The sequence below is a fragment of the Vulpes vulpes genome, chromosome 11, assembly GCF_048418805.1.
Source record: "Vulpes vulpes isolate BD-2025 chromosome 11, VulVul3, whole genome shotgun sequence".
In the NCBI taxonomy this organism is placed as follows: domain Eukaryota; kingdom Metazoa; phylum Chordata; class Mammalia; order Carnivora; family Canidae; genus Vulpes; species Vulpes vulpes.
In genome coordinates, this window is record NC_132790.1 from 65,805,878 (window position 1) to 65,824,464 (window position 18,587).

Genomic DNA, 18,587 nt, shown 5'->3' on the forward strand with positions numbered 1-18,587 from the left:
TTGATTTTATGTTTGTGCAGACATAAAGAATACTGTAGAAGGACACATATGATTTTATTTAATTTTTTAAAGATTTTATTTATTTATTTAAGACAGAATAAGAGAGAGGGCACAAGCAGGGAGGAAAATCAGAGGGAGAGGGAGAAGCAGACTCCTCACTGAGCAGGGAGACCAATGCAGGGCTCAATCCCAGGATCCTGGGATCATGACCTGAGCAGAAGGCAGACGCTTAACCAACTGAGCCACCCAGGTGCCCCAATCCACAAGATTTTATTATTAATATTGGTTCTTTCTTAGAGTTCTGACAGAACAGTGTGTTGTCCTGAAGGAGATTACTAATATTCTTTATACATCTTGAATTGTTTCACTAGATGCAATGAGTAGGATTACCTTACAATAGAAAAATTTACTAAGTATTGAGGAATTACATATATAGAAACTATATGTTGTGAAAATGGTAATAAGAACCTTGATGCAAAAAAAGAACATGATAGAGGAAAAAAATGCAGAACAAACATACAAGAATCAGTACAACTTGGAAAAATCAAGAGGTATCCAAACCAAAAACACAGTCTGTTCCCTTAGCCACAACTAGGTTACTGTTTTCATACATTCCTTGGTGAGAAAGGCTTTGAAATTTCCATCAGAATCATATCTTGTATCATCTGTCATTACTTTAGATGTGTGTTTATACCTGCTTAGTTAATTGTATAGGGAAGGTATATAGACTTCTCTTTTCAAAATAGGAATCCCATCATTCTTGCCTCACATTCAAAGTGGTCTTTCCAAGTTTTTGAGTTAAAAAAATCCATGTCAGTATTGTTGTAGACCATTATGTGGCATGGGTAGATGATATACAGGTAATAGACTCAAGAACCCCTGGGGAGCAAAGCAGACAAAGGGATGGGCCTAATGCTCAACCTGTCTCCCAGCTCCTTAGCTAAGTTCAACTCCTGATATGTCCCATTCTCTGCCAACCCAAGAAAGGAAGCCACATATACAAGCTGATATTTTTGGCAATTGCTCAGGAATGGCCTCTGTCATTCCCTCCAAACCACCATCACTACCATTTAGTCCTGACCTACTTGCTTACTCTCATCCCCAAGTTCCAAATACTGGCTACTTAGATGTCTTTGAAATCCACTCTGCCCCTCCCTGAGTTGGCATATGTTCTGATGCTCTTGCCAGCATCTTGGAATGCAATGCTGTGGCAGTAGTTCTTTGCTTTGCCTTTTTTTTTCTTTTTTTTTCTTGCCCCTCCCCACTCTTTTCCTTTTTTTCTTCTTTTCTTTTTCAATTACAGTTTCTGACTTAGTTCACCTCTGCTATCATAGTGTGTTCCATTAGCTAGTGACATAAACCAACAGCAGCCAACAGTCCTAGGGTACCTTGGCCCACATGTTTCAGGAAGGAAAGGTGAGACGGAGAGATTGTCTCAACCTGTATATATAAAGAAAAGTACTTTAACAAGACTTACTTCTGGTATACAAGATGCCCTTTGACATAAAGCACCATAGAGATAAAGATGGCGTTAAGCAAGTCTGGTTTGAAAAATCACTGCTTTCCAAAATTAATTAATTAATTGATTTAAAAAAATAATATATAAAACTTAAAAATCACTGCTTTCAGCAATGCTCAAATGTGCAAGACACTGAACAAAACAAATTAATACATTCTGAAAACCTTTCATTATGTACTCAGTCTGCATCAGGCACTCAATTGGATACTGCAGGACACTCATAGATGAAGACCTCATGGTCCTAGACCACAAGGGATTCACAGACCAACTCTGACACAAATATGATCCTGAGGAATAAAAGTATGTTCAAAAAGCCAAAAATAAATTTATGTGACAAAGCACAAAAGGAAGAAAGTTAAAACCCAATCCTACTCTACTTTAGAAAGAAGTAGGGGAGCAGGATTATAACTACAAAGATAAGAGGGGACTGGAAATTAAGAGAATAAGAAGGAGGATATAGAAGTTTAGGAACTAAAAGCAAGGATGCAGGTGCACATGGATGGCTCAGAGGTTGGGTGCCTGCCTTCTTGGTTCAGGGCATGATCCTAGATCCCGGGGTCCTGGGATGGAGTCCCCCATTAGGCTCCCTGCAGGGAGCTTGCTTCTCCCTCTGCCTATGTCTCTGCCTCTCTCTCTGTGTCTCTCATAAATAAATAAATAAAATCTTTAAAGAATAATAAAGGCAAGCAGGCAAAGTAATGCAAATCCATAGCTGAAAACTGAGGAGAGGAGCAGGCAGGTAAGCAGGAAAGAGCAAATGGAGTAGAAGCTGTGGTATAGAAAGAAAAGAATTTGTTCCCCCAGGAAGAGTGATGTGGGTAAGGCAGGGAGATGCAGGCACTTCGGACAGCCATCCAAAATGGAATAAAGATGGGGAAGTGAGGAAAATGAACATGGCAGGAACGAGGGACCATGACTAAGAATAATAGCTAACCTTGGGCCTCTATTAACACACATTCTTCAATGACCATGTTGAAATCCAGACCCTCTGTGCACCAGGACACACCCTCTAACACACACATGTGCCAGGAGTCCAGAGCATTGAGATGCATTTGCACACACATCCTCAGTGCAGCTACTCCGTGGATCCTTTCATCACGCCGGATGGCCTGCGAACAGTATGGCTCTATGGTGAGCACTTTGCATTTGCTCGACCCTCACGCCAATACAGTTTCGCCGGTTTTATCATTTATGCTGTGATATTGCCCTCTCAAAGCCAGATCCTTTCTCCCCTGAACAACATAGCTTCACTCATTAGTATATTTTTAAGCATGTATGGATTTTATATGAATATTTTACATAGAGAAATTCCAAAATACGTGTTAAAATTTGATTCCAGAGACTTTCTGAAAACCACTCCTCTTTCCAATCAAAAGCATCAAGAAAGCTTTTATCCAGATTCTCTCTGAGAACTACTGATAGGAAGTCAGAACAAATAAAGCAAGTGCTGGAGGTTACCAAGTGCCTCAACGTATGAAAAACTCCAACAAAGCACTAAGTTTGTCTTCACAAGCATTGATTTTTTTTCCACAAGATACCAAAAGCCTCAACTATATGACTCCTCCATATAAAGTTCTATATTCACGTTAAAATTTTCCCCAAAGACGGTTGTTCAATTTGTAAATTATATTTCCTTTGCCACGTAGCTCTTATTGTTTGCCTCTGTAAAGGAAAACAAACAGCCAAATTCCAGAAATTTGAAAAGTGGAATAAGATGCTGGCCTTTCTATTTTCTGTTTCTTCTTCTCTTTGTTTTACCTTTCTTGGTACTTCTCATAAGTCACCTCTTAAATTAAAATTGTAGAACTGCCGTTTTTTTCTACCATGCTATTGACAGTCTCATCACTAAAAGCTTTGAAGATCATTAGAATTTCTGCTGTATAAATATTATTATATTATTTGAGAAAAATAATTAGAGTCAATGATCAAAATTTCTAAAAAATGTTATCAAAAAGGGGGAAAGAGAATAGATGCCTAAACTTGTATAATATCAGTATATATTGGGTCATGGGAAGATACTATGTTTTTAAAAGAAAGGGAAATTATCAGTTATCCTATTTTAGTGAGGCTTGTCTTTTTTTGCTATCAACATAGAAAGAAAGAAAGAAAGAAAGAAAGAAAGAAAGAAAGAAAGAAAGAAAGAAAGAAAAAGAAAAAACCTGGAAAGAACAGGTGTATGTCACTTTGCCCCTTCAAATTCCCCTTGGTCATTTAGACTCAGAGAAAAATCAGAACCACTGAAATAATCCTTAAAGTTTCCAGAAGTGTGTGAGTGTGTTATGTGTGAGAGAGATAAATCAAAACTGATTCATTGAATTTGCTGATGAAATTCAGTGAGATCTGGCTAGAGAGCTGGGAAGAAAAATTGAGTAATTAGGTAGAGAATCAAAACATTGGGTGATTATGAGACTTCTCCCTGGAAGACTGGGGGAGCGAGTGGATTTTTAGGTACAAGTGTATGGGTGAATATAGAGAAAGAAAACAAAAACAAAAACACCTCCTTTTTAAGATTAAGTTGGGAGAATATGATCATGCCGTGAGCCTGGGATGCTGACTGTCTTGTATCACTGGGACAAGAATGAGTATGAAGGAAGCCCTCACATGAGGCTCAGGACTGGAGAAACAATATCTTCAGGGTGCCCCACACTTCTGCAAGTAATGGTAGGTCTGGTTGGAGTGTACATACTTATAGTTACATGTATTTTTTAAGAGACACATGTATTCAAGAGAAGTGATTCTGGGTAAATAACCATGGACACTGAGGAACACAAGGAGGTAGCAGTTTTAATACATGCAACAAACCCATGACCCAATTTACAAACAGAAGAATTTAGAAAGATTATGCCATAAAGTACATATCATGCCATTGACTTGCCTCCTGTCTCTACCCCTAAGCTGGAAGTCCAGGGAAACACCTGTTACATTCGAGTTCTTTTTTTTTTTTTTTTTTTTTTTCCAATTGGTAAACAATTCCACCAATTGCACAATGAAAAAATTCTGTGAGCCTGGCACCCAGATCTGGATCTCTCAGTTGCTCTTGCTGCCAAAGGTCAATCCAATGTGTCTGCTTTTGACATATTTTAGCCAAAGAATGTTAATGACATTTTCCGAAACGCTGTGCTGTTCCACCATGTGTCCCGCCCCGGAAATTTGGGATTTCTAAAATACAGAGATATCTTAAATGCCAAAAAGCCACAATAGGTAGAGATATGGCCAGCTTTTCAAGCTTTCTGACCATTTTAGGAACCCACAAAAACACTGACAAGATGAAAAAAATGCACTGCCTCCAAACCAAAGAGAAAACAGTGAAACTAAAAGCGATAAACATTTGTTTGCATATCAACAAAACAACTCACTGTCAACTTTACTCATCGTTCTATTTAGTCCCTTGATAATCTTTGTACCTCAAGAAATTCTGTGCATTAGATTTTTTTTTCACATAGCAAGAACATCCTCATATGCAAGATGATGGCCCAAAATTCACAGGCACAGGTAAATGAATTTACTTGCACTCAAAAAAGAGTTTTGGTGGCAAAATTATAAAAGCTCTTTAGATATTTTGTTGCAAGAAAAAAATTCTAATTCGATGTGCAAGATGAATGCATATTAATAAATTTGTTAGTTTGTGGGATGGGAGCTACTAAGACAAAAATATGAAGGTTCTAAAATGACCCATCACTACTCCCATCGCTAAAAGAAGTCACTAAACTTGTAGAGAAATTCTTCCATGTTCATTGACCTATCTCTTCTGATTTTTTTCCTTATCTTTTTCCAGCTTATTAACAAAGTTAAACACAAGAACAAGAACAAGCCAGGAAGGGAAAATCTGCCATTGTTAACACGAAGTCTAGTTGTCCTAATAATAATAATGTTTAAAAGCAGTGGTTAATTTTTTGGAATAACTTTTAAAAAGGACATCAAAATTTTATGCTTTTTCAGAATTCCCTGCCTTACACTGAAACACAACATCCTTATTTCAAATGGTTCAGTTTGAATTGGTATGCACAACTATGGACAAGAGACCTAGGGGCCGAAAGCCAAGACCAAGGGTAATTCGGGAGCTGTCACAACCCTTCCAGGGACGAGCACCAAGTCAAAAAAAAAATGTTTTTCTCATCTTTTGAGAAGAGGTGAAGAAATGAAACATTGTAAGTATGTCAGATGGGTTTTTTGTATGATACACTAGAAAACAATCTCTGAAATTTTATTCCAAGCTTTGTACACACTCCTTCAAATACTTCATCCGCTCGAAACTAGCTAGGAGCTTAAAAGTATATTTGCTTGAATGTTAAGTTACCTCAACATGAGCTATAGTCAAGGTGCCACCACCCAATTTGTGTGAGTGATAAGTTTTAAAAGGGGCAATATGAGAGTTTACAGACATTGATAATAGCTTCAAATATGACTCACATATGTAAGGAAAGCTTTTAAGGTATCTTAACCGGTTCCAGAAACCCAGATAGTTAGCATTCTGTTTTCCATTTTCGTTTTCATTAAATCGTCATCAATCAGCAATGTGACTAAGATAAATAGACAGCAGTACACGAGATAAAAATAGGAAGACTTCTCAAAAACTCTCCTTAAATTCTATGCATGATTCATATTCAGCTTGAAGACCATTAGTTAAGAATGAAATAGCCAAAGATTCTAGCATATGAAGTGTGATGTATATCAATTTCTTAACCCTACAATATAATGGTAGGAAAGCTAACTCTGAAACAAAGTAAAAATCAGTACCTAAAATAATTAGTACCAATACTTAGAATATAGCAAGATTTATTTTTCTTCCATTGTCTCTTACTTTCCACACAATAAGACAGGACATTATCAGGGTTGCCTTAACTATGTATGTAGTCAAGTCTATTTTTTCTATCTGGCTATCATTCATAAAAACAAAATTCAAGGTTCTATTTACTTTCTTTAAAAAAAAATATTTTATTTATTTATTCATGAGAGACACTGAGAGAGAGAGGCAGAGACATAGGCAGAGAGAGAAGCAGACTTTGTGCAGGGAGCCTGACAGGACTCCAGGATAATGCCCTGCTGAAGGCAGACACTCAACTGCTGAGCCACCCAAGTGTCCCTCTATTTACTTTCATTAATTTGGCTAATAGGAGCTTTTGGGGGAATAAGAAGGGTATTTAGTGAGAAAAAGAGAGAAAGATAACGGTTGTGCTCATGTGTCCTGGAGAAGTAATTCTCTTCCTCCTATTACTCCATATAGTACAGTTATTATAGTATTCTTTTCTCATGTTTTAAAGGCTACTATTCAGCAATTCAGGGATTTTAAGGATTTGTAACCTCCAGTCAAAATAGTATTTCATCTATCAATTATCATTTCCATATTGGCACTAGCTCCTAGTTTCATTCACAAAACTAGGGTTGTCAGGGCCTTAATGAGGCAATCCTTCTGCCTTCATCACCCCACTGGTTAGGCCAAACATATGCCTACCCATTCAGTTCTGAAACCACCTGCAGAGAGGAAGTTAAATGAAGAAAAGTAAAGCATCACACTGTCACCATCTTTGGATAAGCTCTAATTTTACCCAAAGGAGAAAACTTTAACCACAATAACAAAGCTGGCAATGACCATGATTAAATGATGCCTGTCATTTTGTCCCACCCCTGGGAGCTGCTCTCCACCCACTCCCAGGTGATGGATGTGTTTCTCTTGGTACACTGGGTTTAGATTGGCAAAGGAAGCAGACAGTTAAATTCATCAAATCACCAGAGTCGGCAAAGCAGTATTTGATCCGCTCTGGAGAAAGGATGGGGACCTGAACAAAACTCAACGACGGCACAAAACCAAGGTCATCTCCCAGTACCACGAATACATCAAAGCAGGCTCATTTATCTCAAAGTGCGAGTCACAAATGCTAAGCCTGGAAGAGATCTTAGAGAATCTGACCTAGAAACCAATCCATTGACACACAAATCAGAGAACAATAATAAAACAACACAACAATAAAACAAAACCAGAATCCATGTCTCAGCATTTATTATCCATACTCTTGAAATTTGTTATCTATTAGATGTCAATGGTCTGAATTCCAAAGCTATATCCAGTTACTGATTCCACATGGTATATACTTCCTGACCAGTAAATCTACATGAAAAAAATTTAAATGTGAAAAAATTTGCTGCTTATATCAACATGAAAAACAAAACAAACAGAATCCAATTTACCTCTGTCAACCCCCTCTTTTTTTTTCCTTTTCCAAATTGCTTTTTAATGTCTGAAATTTGAAAACCAACAGCTACTTCTATAGGCTTTTTCAAGGCCCTGAAAACAATGACTTACTAATAAATCTCTTATTAGTATCCTATAGATTCACAAGCTCAAGAAAACTCAAGATGACAGGTTTCATGAATATTTTCTTTCAAAAACTTTATAGTTTAACCATCCCATGAAAAACAAATCTCTTTATTATGATATCCTGCTAAAGAGATAGACCCAAAAGTGTGTCCCTTTGTACAAGTATATACTTCTTAACAGTGGCCACAAAGGAGCAATAGGCATACAAAACCAAATACCATATTTTCAAAAATCTGAAAAAAGAATCATACCACAGCTTATTTTGTTCTCCTCATTACCTATCACTCTTTTTTAGGGATAAATGGCCTGATGATTTTCTTACAATAGTTTCACAGATTAAAGTAGCAAAAACATTTTAAATTTTTTTAAAAAGCAAAAAAAGTTATGATTTCAAAACAGAAATGAGAAATTCACTTTTGTTATTTGAATGTGTGCTGCATGGAAAATCATTATGATCTTTCCACTTGCAATGGTTTCGGACCCTTTGGTAAATATGTGTTTTCTAAATAAACAGTAACTCTCTGTTTAAAATAAAAATTGGTATGATAGGTCCATGTCCATTTTCAAAAAGTGTATTTTTCAATGACATCCAAGATAGTTCAGCATTTTCCCACTACTGCAAAAAATAGCAATGTGTATCCTCAACACAGGTATTACAACACATAAATACACTGTTGCCCTGGCTCTCCCTCTAGTTCCATCTGCTCTCTTGCTGTGCAACAGCTATAGCATAAAAAAGCCTATTCTCACATGCTTTTGATATTACACTATTTAATCACATACAGCTGTGGCTTATGAGACTGTTACAAAACACAATTTTAATGTAGTACTCGAAGCCAATTTTGGATAAACATCAACCATTTACTCCGAATAAGAAGTCCGACACTAAAAAGATTTTCTTTTAAAGGAAAAGACTGGTTTTCTTAGAATTTGGCATGGACATAATTGTGACTGAGCCCTCTCTCTGCCAAAAAGACTGATAATGTCAAAAAGGATTGTGTAAAATCATATTAGTGCAAAAATGAAGCTTTCCAGAATTCCTGGAGCCAGAAAGACCTGAAATGAACTTACATCCTACTTCTCTTCTTTTGCCTCCCTCCCTGCAAATCACCCCTACCTCCAACCCTCTAAGAGATTTAATTACTTCAGATAAATAATTTTGATTTATAATTCTATTGTTCTTTTCCCAAACTGAGAGAAAGCGAAAGGAAACTGTTAGGAAGATACTGTTAGAACAAATTTACGTGAGGTTTCTTTTGAGTTAAGAATGATTCTGGAGAGAAAGACAACAACATGAACTTTTTACATATCTCCTCCTTTTAGCTAGGCACTAAACTTAGTACTGTGAAAACAATGACTGTATTATAGAAAAGACAATTCCAAAGATAATTTAATATTGGGGGGGAGTAAAGAAAACAGGACAACTAGAAAGGGAGAGTGGCCCCTTGTTACTATTTTTCTCTTATTCAAAACCAATTAAAATTGTATACATTCTAAAATGAGACAAACAAGATTTATCATAGTTTCATGCTATCATATTACCCCCTGAAGCGAAATAAATATTTGGAGTTGTACCTCAAAGTTCTATTGCTGGACGATTTTTAGAAAACCAGTTTTGTATGTTTCAGCCTTTCAAAGGAAAACAGAACTTGGGAGTTTTCAAGGCTGTTTTAAAACTGGCAAGTTACCAACTCCGGCTATCAATGCAAATCTGAGGCAGGAAGTACTAAGGAAATTCTAAACTCTTTCCCTCCCTCTGCAAGATTTTCTACATTTTCATGCGCAAGAAGTATGTTAAGGGGTTGTTCTGTTTTGCTTTTGAAGGATCTGTACATTCACATATTTGAGAATATCCCTTGCCCTATAGGAGCCTCTCTCTTCCTTTCCCTACTCCTTAGTGTTTCAAGTGTTTGCTCTTTCTATGGCACAATCAGTTGGGCTCTAGCTAGACTTTGAGAGATGGGCAGCTGTCCAGGCTGCAGATGGTTGAAAACTCAGCCTGAAGTCAGTGTGCAGTTGATGAATTACTCCCTATACCTGACCCCAACTTCACACCAGGTTCTGAATACAGTCTGAGTACCACCAGCCAGAAAAACTCTGTTGGGTCCCACAGGCTGAAGCCCTTTCTGCAAGATCTTCAGGGGAAGTGGATTGTCAAAGAAGGGAAAGCAGTAGGCTTATGGAAAAGCAGCATGAGTAGAAACCATGCCCTGGATCAGTAGAAACATCATGACCTGGTCAGGGTAAGGAAATGGAAGGAAGGACTAGCTTGCTGTGTGCGTTTGGATGCATTTTAAACTTCTGGGAAGATCACTAAAGTTTTCGAGATACCATGCATGAGGGAAATATCTTTCTCAGCAACAAAGTATCAATTCACCAAGCTGTGACCATGTTTTACTCTTTTTAGCCTTCCTAGTTATGATTAAGTTGCTTTTCCAAGAAACCCTCCACAAAATAACTCAAATTCAGATTGCAATTCACCCTGGGTCTCACAATGCAATAGCAACAGGTTGCTTGCTTTGAATGGGCTATAACAAAATTACTGAGAAATATTAGGTTACAACTCAATCAAACGTGATTATGGATATTATCATTAAGCTAATGAGCTATTTTTTTTGGTACCCTTTCTCTAAAATTTGCTGATTATTCTGGGTGGCCTTCAAACAGCAAATTCGTTTTGATGAAGATTTTTTTTAATCCGGCTATGGCTCTTATGTAAATATTAAAACATGTCATCAAGATTGCTTCTTTTCTGCTCAATAACAAACAATGTTTCTTTTTTAAATTGCTTCTTTTAATAGGGGAAAAATTGGCCAAAAGAAAATTGACAAATGACAGCTTTTAATGTAAGGTCTTGGAAAGCATGCATACTAGAACAATACTGCTACAATATAGCTATCAACTAGTCATTGGGTTTTCATTTTACTTATATGTACGTTTATCTAATATAATATTTAAGCATTTGGAAAATGATTCAAAGGGAGAGAAGCATAAGTAACTTATTTCTAATTTACTTTTCTTTTTAAGCAACAAAGGTAGTGAATTAGTTCAATGTAATGGGAAAATAAGAGGAGCAGAGAAAGCAGGGAAGTGCCCCAAGTTTTTCTAAAACTTTAATTGCATTTGAGGAAAGGGAAACCTTTCCATTTATTTAGACATCCTACTCTCATTTTGTTTTATCATAAGAAAAGAGCAGCTGTATCTAACACACACATTTAAGTAGAGAGAAAAGGTTCAGTATATTGTACTGTCTGAATAAATGAAATAATACACCTTTGAGTTCTTTAAGAACCCCATAAAGATTTTTCACCCCAAACTAATGTCAGTAAATGGCTTTTGTATATTAGTTAAAAACACCTGGTTTTACAGGACAGCTTAAGTTATAATGTCACCAGAATATGACTTTTATAGTCAACCACAGAACTCTATTTTTATCAACAATAAGTATTCTTTATATATCAATATCAATATAGCTCTGCTTTTTAAAATAGATTATAACTATAAGCCAAGGCTAGGACTGTAGATTTTGTGAATTCCACCAAGGCTTACCAAAAACATGAGCAGCATGTATTCCCCTCAGAATTATTATAGGTAATATTTTAAGATAAAAATATAAAAGGAGCAAAAAGACAACACTGAAATAACCCAGTTGTTTTCATGCTATACTGGGTCATGATAGTACTTTCTTACATAGTATTCATGCTGCCAGAAAGTCCCCACATTTTAAAGTATGATTGACCCTTTTTCTCATTCCCTGTGTGCCCAAGTTTCAAAGCAGGGCACGTTTTCACATCTTCAGCTTCCAGGAATGTTATTAATGTCTATCATTGCAGAGCCACCGTAACAGTATTCGACAACTTCACAGCTCTGTCGAAATTTTACAACATAATAATCAATATGAACTACCATGATAGCCAAAGTAGCTGATCTTATATTCCCTACCACCCTGATCTGATTACCCGAATATCATCTTAGGTCACCTAATGGATCTAGCTTCTTTAAAAATGTTCCAGAAGTTGATGGCTTTGACTAGCTTGAAAGTAACAAGATCCAGATGCCGCCTGTCTACACAACACTAAACTACACAGGACCCCAAAACAGATTTTTTTTAAATTCCCTCTATATTTTTCAGGCTCTCCTCTTTTCCCTCACCACTGCACTTTCTCTCTTTACCTCAATCTCTCTCTCTCCCTCTCCCGGTCTCTCTCTTACACACACACACACACACACACACACACACACACACACACACTTCCCATCAGTGTAGCTCATCCAACATCCTGTCCTTAATATAATGTGCACGACATTATTTCCTGCTAGCAATAAGTTAAAAGAAATCTCAGGCAGGAAAGCAATTATTCCATTCATTTTTATCTAAAGTTTCCTTTCTGAATACACTTCATAGTCAAAAACAAGAACCAAAAAGAAAGCATGAATTTTGAAACATTTGGAAAAATTTAGCCAAATGAGTAAAAGGGATGGAATGTCCGATATTTTTCATGGAACCCTTGGGTTTGTTGTTTTTATTTCTTGGGGGGGGGGATGAGGAATGACTATAAATTTCCTCTTTTAAACTTGTCCTTGCTTTGCCATTTCCTTGAGGAAGGCAGACAGCATTCTCCACCCAATCCCCCAAAGAGTTAAAACTCACGGCACGGGAGCAGGAGGGCTGGTCTACTAAAGCAGCAGCCCCACAAACTAAATGCTCACAAAGGCAAAAAGCAATGTGAGTCGACCTTGCAGGGGCAGGGCGAGTCATGGAGCGATTGAAAAAGAAAGAAAAAAAGCAACAATTTTTAATAGAATTCTGAAAGTCTGCTGCCTCGTCTGGTTTACAAATAGGCATTGTTTGAGGAGACAGAATAAATAAGAGGTAACTACAGCATGAATTACCAAACACTAATCACATCAACGAGTCCTGGTGACAGCACAGATCACTCAGGCACGCCTTGTTCACTCTCGGCATATTTATTTATTAAGACGACAGTGGAGTCTGGCTAATGCGAGACAAAATAATATCATCTGTACAGAAACATAACCCATACATTCGAAGCGGTAACTCTACCGACACCCTTCCCCCCCAACTCAATCAAGTCCAATTTAACTGACAAATTGGAGCAGTGATTTCACACCTGAGAGTCTTTCATGTCTGAACTGCAGGATAAAGTTCATGGTTGGCACTGCCCACTGCTTAGTTACGTGGGCTTTCCACTGGCCCCGTAATGATCATTTGCGCACACACATAAAGACTAAAGTATTTAACCAATTCATGTCCAATTATCATCAGTTATATTTCATCCCGTTTCAAGACCCAGGCCTCCTGATGGCAGCCAGCACAGAAAAACAGAGCTTTGAAAAGTAAAGAACATCTATTGTAAAGCTCCAAAATTCAGTCTCTAGGTCTTGATCACCCTCCATATAAAATAAAATATGTAAGGCAAATAAACAAAAACAAAAGCACACCCAAACAAACTCTAAGGGACTTTAGTTAGTTGTACTACACCTTCCCACACCCTTCTTTCATTCTATACTCAGTGATTAAAAGTTTGAGTTGCCCCCACCCTGGTGCGTCCTATCCAGTGAGAAAAACCCTTTTAGAGCCACAAACAAAGAACAGCTCACCAGAAAAGCCTCTGAAATTGTATTCTTGTTCCTGATAATCACTGTTACAATCTCCTTTCTAACAACCCTGTCCATCTGCAAAGCACTTTACTACGGATATCAGGAACATTTTTATGTTGCCAAATAACAACAAAGGAACACGAGCGAAACTATTATCTCTGCTAAAAGAGAAAAACCACAATCCCAGGGCTTGCTTTCTTCTCATATTCTCCTCTGCCTCATTAACTCCATTGGTATTTTACTAATTTCAAAGAAGCAGGAAGAGGTGATGGGGAAGGGGAGGTAAATAATAATTCACATGCCTGTTTCCCATCCCAAGTGCAGGATACCACACTGCTTGCCAGACTGTGAGTCGAGCCATACCTTGGTTTGGAGATAGTGAGGATAGTAGTAAGTGTACTGGGGGTACATTTGTGGCTGATCCAGGCGTTTGCCCATGTAGCTGGAATCTTTATCTCCGAGGCAGGGAACTGGATGACAGGGTATAGTGCCCCAGGCCGAGCGTCCTCTTAAACCACTATTCCTGACAGTCCCGATGACTGATGAGGCTTCAGAGATCCCTCGTCTTCCACCACTCGCTAGTTCCAACACGGCAGGAATTTAAAAAAGAAACACACCAAAAAAAAAAAAAAAAAGAAAGAAAGGAAGGAAGGAAGGAAGGAAGGAAGGAAGGAAGGAAGAAAAGAAAAGAAAAAGAAAAGAAAGAAAAAAAGAAAAAAGGAAGGGTATTGGTAGAACAACAACAACGACAAAAGCACACACACACACATACACACACACACACACACACACACACAGCTTTCCCAGATCGTGCCTTCCTTCCCCCAGCTGCCAGGGTCCACTTGGGATGAGGCAGTTTGTTCTCTACCCAGGCTGTCTGTAGTGATGTCAATTGCCAGCGTTTGTAAAGAGAGAGAGAAGAAAAAAAAAATCAAAGTCCTTTTAGCACAACTCCGAATCCTTGCAGATCAGCTTCCTGTCTCCTGTTTGTCTCTTTCCCCACCTTAAAGAAAAAGGAAAAAAGAAGAAAGAAAGAAAGAAAGAAAGAAAGAAAGAAAGAAAGAAAGAAAGAGAAAGGAAGAAGAAACAGAAAAAAAAAAGAAAAAAAGAAAGAAAAAGAAAGGGGAAAAGAAAAAAAAAAAAAAAAAAACCTTGCACAGCCTAGTTGCTGCTGTCTCCCTCCCAGAGTGACATGGTGTTCGGGGCTCGTCCTGTCCTTTCATTCACTTCCTCTCCTTCCAGCCGGTGGGTGGAACCGAGAGAGCCTCTCCAGGGAGCAGCGTACGCAGTCCAGAAGGCTGCAGTATTTCCTCCAAGAAAAAAAAAAAAGCCTGCTTCAACCCCTGCTGCAAGCAAAGTTCCGATTCCCTCTGCTGGCTATCTCGAATAGCAAAGCAATTTTTGCAGCAAAGCTGCTGCCGCTGGAACTGAACCCAGGGAACTCAAATGCGGGCAGTGGATTATTTCTTATCCTTCCCTCCATCTACCCCACACAAGAGCTGCCTTTTTTTTTTTTTCTTTCTTGCCAAGTTGCAAGGTAAGCCACACTGCTAAACAAAACACAGAAGACCACGGGAGGGAAGAGACAACGAAGGGAGGAAGGAAGAGAAAGACAAAAATAAAAGCAGACGGACGACCCTTGCTGGTTAAAATGGAAAAAGTGTGTCCCGGATGCTTTCAAAACCTGTTAACATACGAAAGCCAGATGAATCCAAGACCTGGTTCAGAGACTAACCTTTTACTTCTCGGAGGACATGGAGGATGCTAAGTATTGAAGAAATTTGAGAGTCTATGCCAGGACTACTATTAGCAAGCCCTGCATCATCAGCTCACAATGACCAACTTAGCAAAGCCGAAATGATCATTCTTATCCTTACATCCATTTTGTAAGCATCAAAAGAGGTATCCTGTTAGGTTTACAGGCGTCTTTATAAATAAAATCACTGGTTCTCTCACTGTCTATCTGTGATTATTTTGATTCAGGGATGCTTTAATCACTTTACTGATATCATCACAAAAAAAAAAAATCACAATTACTTGACAGAGTTTTTCCCCACCAATAATAAGTAATATTCTGACATGTCTATCAGCTATTACATTATAATACAAATGGTTTCAGAGAAGATATATTTCCTTTAAGGGTCCCTTTTCAAGGCAGTCAAGGCTAAAATTAGACATGCCAGCTGTGTTTTGCTGTGAGTGCTCACGCATGCCCAAAGCGTGGGCAGACCAATATTGAGCGCCTCTCCACTTCGTCAAACCAGCTCTGTTCTCCCCAGCCTAGAGTTGCCTTTTCAGATAAGAGGTTCCTGGTACAAATCCAGCTTCCTAGTGAAGAAGAACAGAGAATTCCAGCCCAGTGCACAATATGGTATCCATCCACATACAAGCCCTGCCACCCATGAGGTCACTGGCTTCCACTCAGGGGTCTGGTTATTAGAAGCTGTGTGAGTGCATGGATATTCCTCGGAAAAAGTTAAGGATGGTGGATAAATAGTTTTATGCTTGAAAAGAATAACAACCAGAAAGAAGGAAGGAGAGAGGGTGGGAAGGTCTGAGTTAGAAGCCCTGATATCGCTGTCATTAAAAGAATTAAATCAACTCCACCAACATTGAAATGTGTTCTTCTGGGCCTTATTCGTCCCATCTAGAAAGGGAAAATGCTGCCAACTTATCTGGCTGAAGGCAGTAAACTGAATCAGATACTAAATCAAAACTACATTGATTTAAAAATCATTCAGTGACATCTCAATGCTCAGACAATAAAGTCTTGACTCCTTGGAATAGTTTTCAAGACCCTTGAAAACCCAACTTTATTCTCCAGCCTCAGACAGTAAACTCTGGCCCTCGTAGTCTATATCTGAGTCACAGTGAACTGTTTTTAAACTGGAATGTGCAGGGGATCCCTGGGTGGCTCAGCAGTTTAGCACCTGCCTTCGGCCCAGGGCCTGATTCTGGAGTTCCGGGGTTGAGTCCCACGTTGGGCTCCCTGCATGGAGCCTGCTTCTCCCTCTGCCTGTGTCTCTCTGCCTCTCTGTCTCTATGTCTTTCATGAATAAATAAATAAAATCTTTAAAAAAAATAATAAACTGGAATGTGCTCTCTCAGGGACTTCTGTCATCTGCTCTGCCCCAGAATGGTCTTGCATCCCCATTCAGCCCATCCTTCAGCTCTCAACATGGATATCACCCCTCGGAATAGCTTTCCCTGAACCCTTACTTCCCTGCTGCACCTTATATTTGCCCTAAAAGGATACTTATCCTGGGCAACTGTCTGTTAATTGCATGTTTGTATCTTCTAGGATGTCCTAAAAGCATCAGGAAAAGCAGAAAAGTAGGAGTCCCCATTATTCTCATTCACGTTCCTATTTCCACAATCTGTCATGGAATCTGACACAAAATGGATGCTCTGCAAATATCTGAAGAGTAAGATACCTTAAATCCGATAAAAATTCTAACTCAATTCATATCCTCTCTCAGTACATTTCTGGATGCAGGGGATAGAGTGGTGACACGGATCAGAACAACGTCCATCCCTCATAGAATATATATTCTAGTGAGGGAGATAAACAAGTAAACAGGCATTATAAATCAGGTAATATGTAGTACTGTTCAGAAATATAAAGCTAAGTAAACAGAAAGAGTCACAGGAATTCCACTTTAAATAAGATAGTCAGGAAATGCTCACCAAGAAAGAGCTCTGAGGTTAAAGGAAGGGTGGGAACCACACCCTGGGTGTTGTGTACTATGAGAGCACTTCTTGTGAGAGCCTTGGCTCTCACCCAATCTGCCTTCGTTCCAATCCTGCCTTTGCCAGATCACTCTGCCTCCGTTCTCATCCATTCAATGTCACTACACACTTCATACGGCTATCATGAAAATTCACCATAACAAACATGCAAAGCATTTATAACGCCTTGGAACATACTGGATCTGCCCAATAAATGTCAGCTTGTATCTGGGGGAAGATCATCCCAGGCAAAAAGAACAGGAAGTACAGAAGGCCTGGCAGCAAGAACACTTCTTCTGAAATGTGCAAGAAATGGCATAGGGACTGAAATGGAGCAAGTAAGAAGTAAAGACTATCAAACAAGACTAGAGAGGTACCCTAGACCAGATCATATAAGCCTTAGTGGGAACTTGACGAGGAGAGCTAAATTAATGACAGTTAATAGTATAGCCTGGACTCTACCCAAATATTTTGATTATAGATCTAGCCGTCTTCAACTATAGAATGCTGTTTTCCTAAATGACTTATTAAGGCTCCTCCAAATACTAAGACTTATAAGATCAGGATCCTCAATTTTGCCATGATGAACAAAGGCTATCAGTATTCTTTTATTAATAACTGGCCTAGCTACTCCTTGGAAGGAAAAGAATAGTGTCTTATTTACAAATGAAAGGCCAAATAAATAACTCCTTCACCCAAGCTATAACTCACTTATATGTAAAGTTCCCAGCATGTGTTGATGCTTTCTGCAATTTCTACACAAATTGCCACTTTACAAAATGCTATTCTATTTCATTGGATTATTGCTATATTCTTGGCATCAACTGTCATTAGTCTAAGAACATTCATTGAACACTTAAAGCTTTTCTTAAATAATGCAAAGGCAGTTTACCACTTGTGAGAATTGCAGAACCTGTGTTTTATTTATTTATTTATTTATTTATTTATTTATTTATTTATTTTCCTTCAGAGATACCAATAGCCATCACAACTGAGGAGGCAAGATACTCACGTCAGAAATGGTTTTTTATATCATGTCTACTCTGTTGGAGCCATAGTGCTTTCCATTTAAATGATCATGTTAAGGTAGGAGGTAACTAATTTAAAACACTCTCTAAATCGGAAGCCAGCTGTGTCCCATTTGCCAACTAACAAACAAATTTTGTACAAATCCAAGAGCAGCAAACTCATCAAAGGGCATGGACTCTTACAGATTCACGTGATTCACAGCACAAACTGGAGAGGCACTGATTTAAGACAAGTTCTTGGTTTCTAGGATAGAGACAACATCTCAGACATACCATCCAGAAACAGAGAAGTGATGGTACTGAAACAAGCTTCAGTTGGGTAGAGACAGAGATTCTCTTCCAGTTTGCTCTTGATCTATCCAGTCAAAGAATA

The 18,587-nt window shown here is 38.4% G+C and overlaps 1 protein-coding gene across 25 annotated transcripts in view; it reads right to left on the reverse strand.

The window, feature by feature from the left end:
• The window catches only part of RBMS3 (RNA binding motif single stranded interacting protein 3), a 1,278,291-nt gene that overhangs the window by 665,115 nt on the left and 594,589 nt on the right, over nt 1-18,587 (reverse strand). Inside the window, exon 1 of one of the 25 annotated variants that reach the window (XM_072726653.1) lies at nt 13,821-15,083. The exons of 20 other annotated variants lie outside the window; for them this stretch is intronic. In XM_072726653.1, coding sequence (XP_072582754.1) covers nt 13,821-13,895 — 75 coding nt within the window. In that variant the 5' untranslated portion in view covers nt 13,896-15,083. Of the gene's footprint in view, nt 1-13,820; nt 15,084-18,587 lie in introns of those variants that run through there. 4 more of the 25 variants (XM_072726652.1, XM_072726651.1, XM_072726649.1 and 1 more) reach the window with 4 other exon arrangements.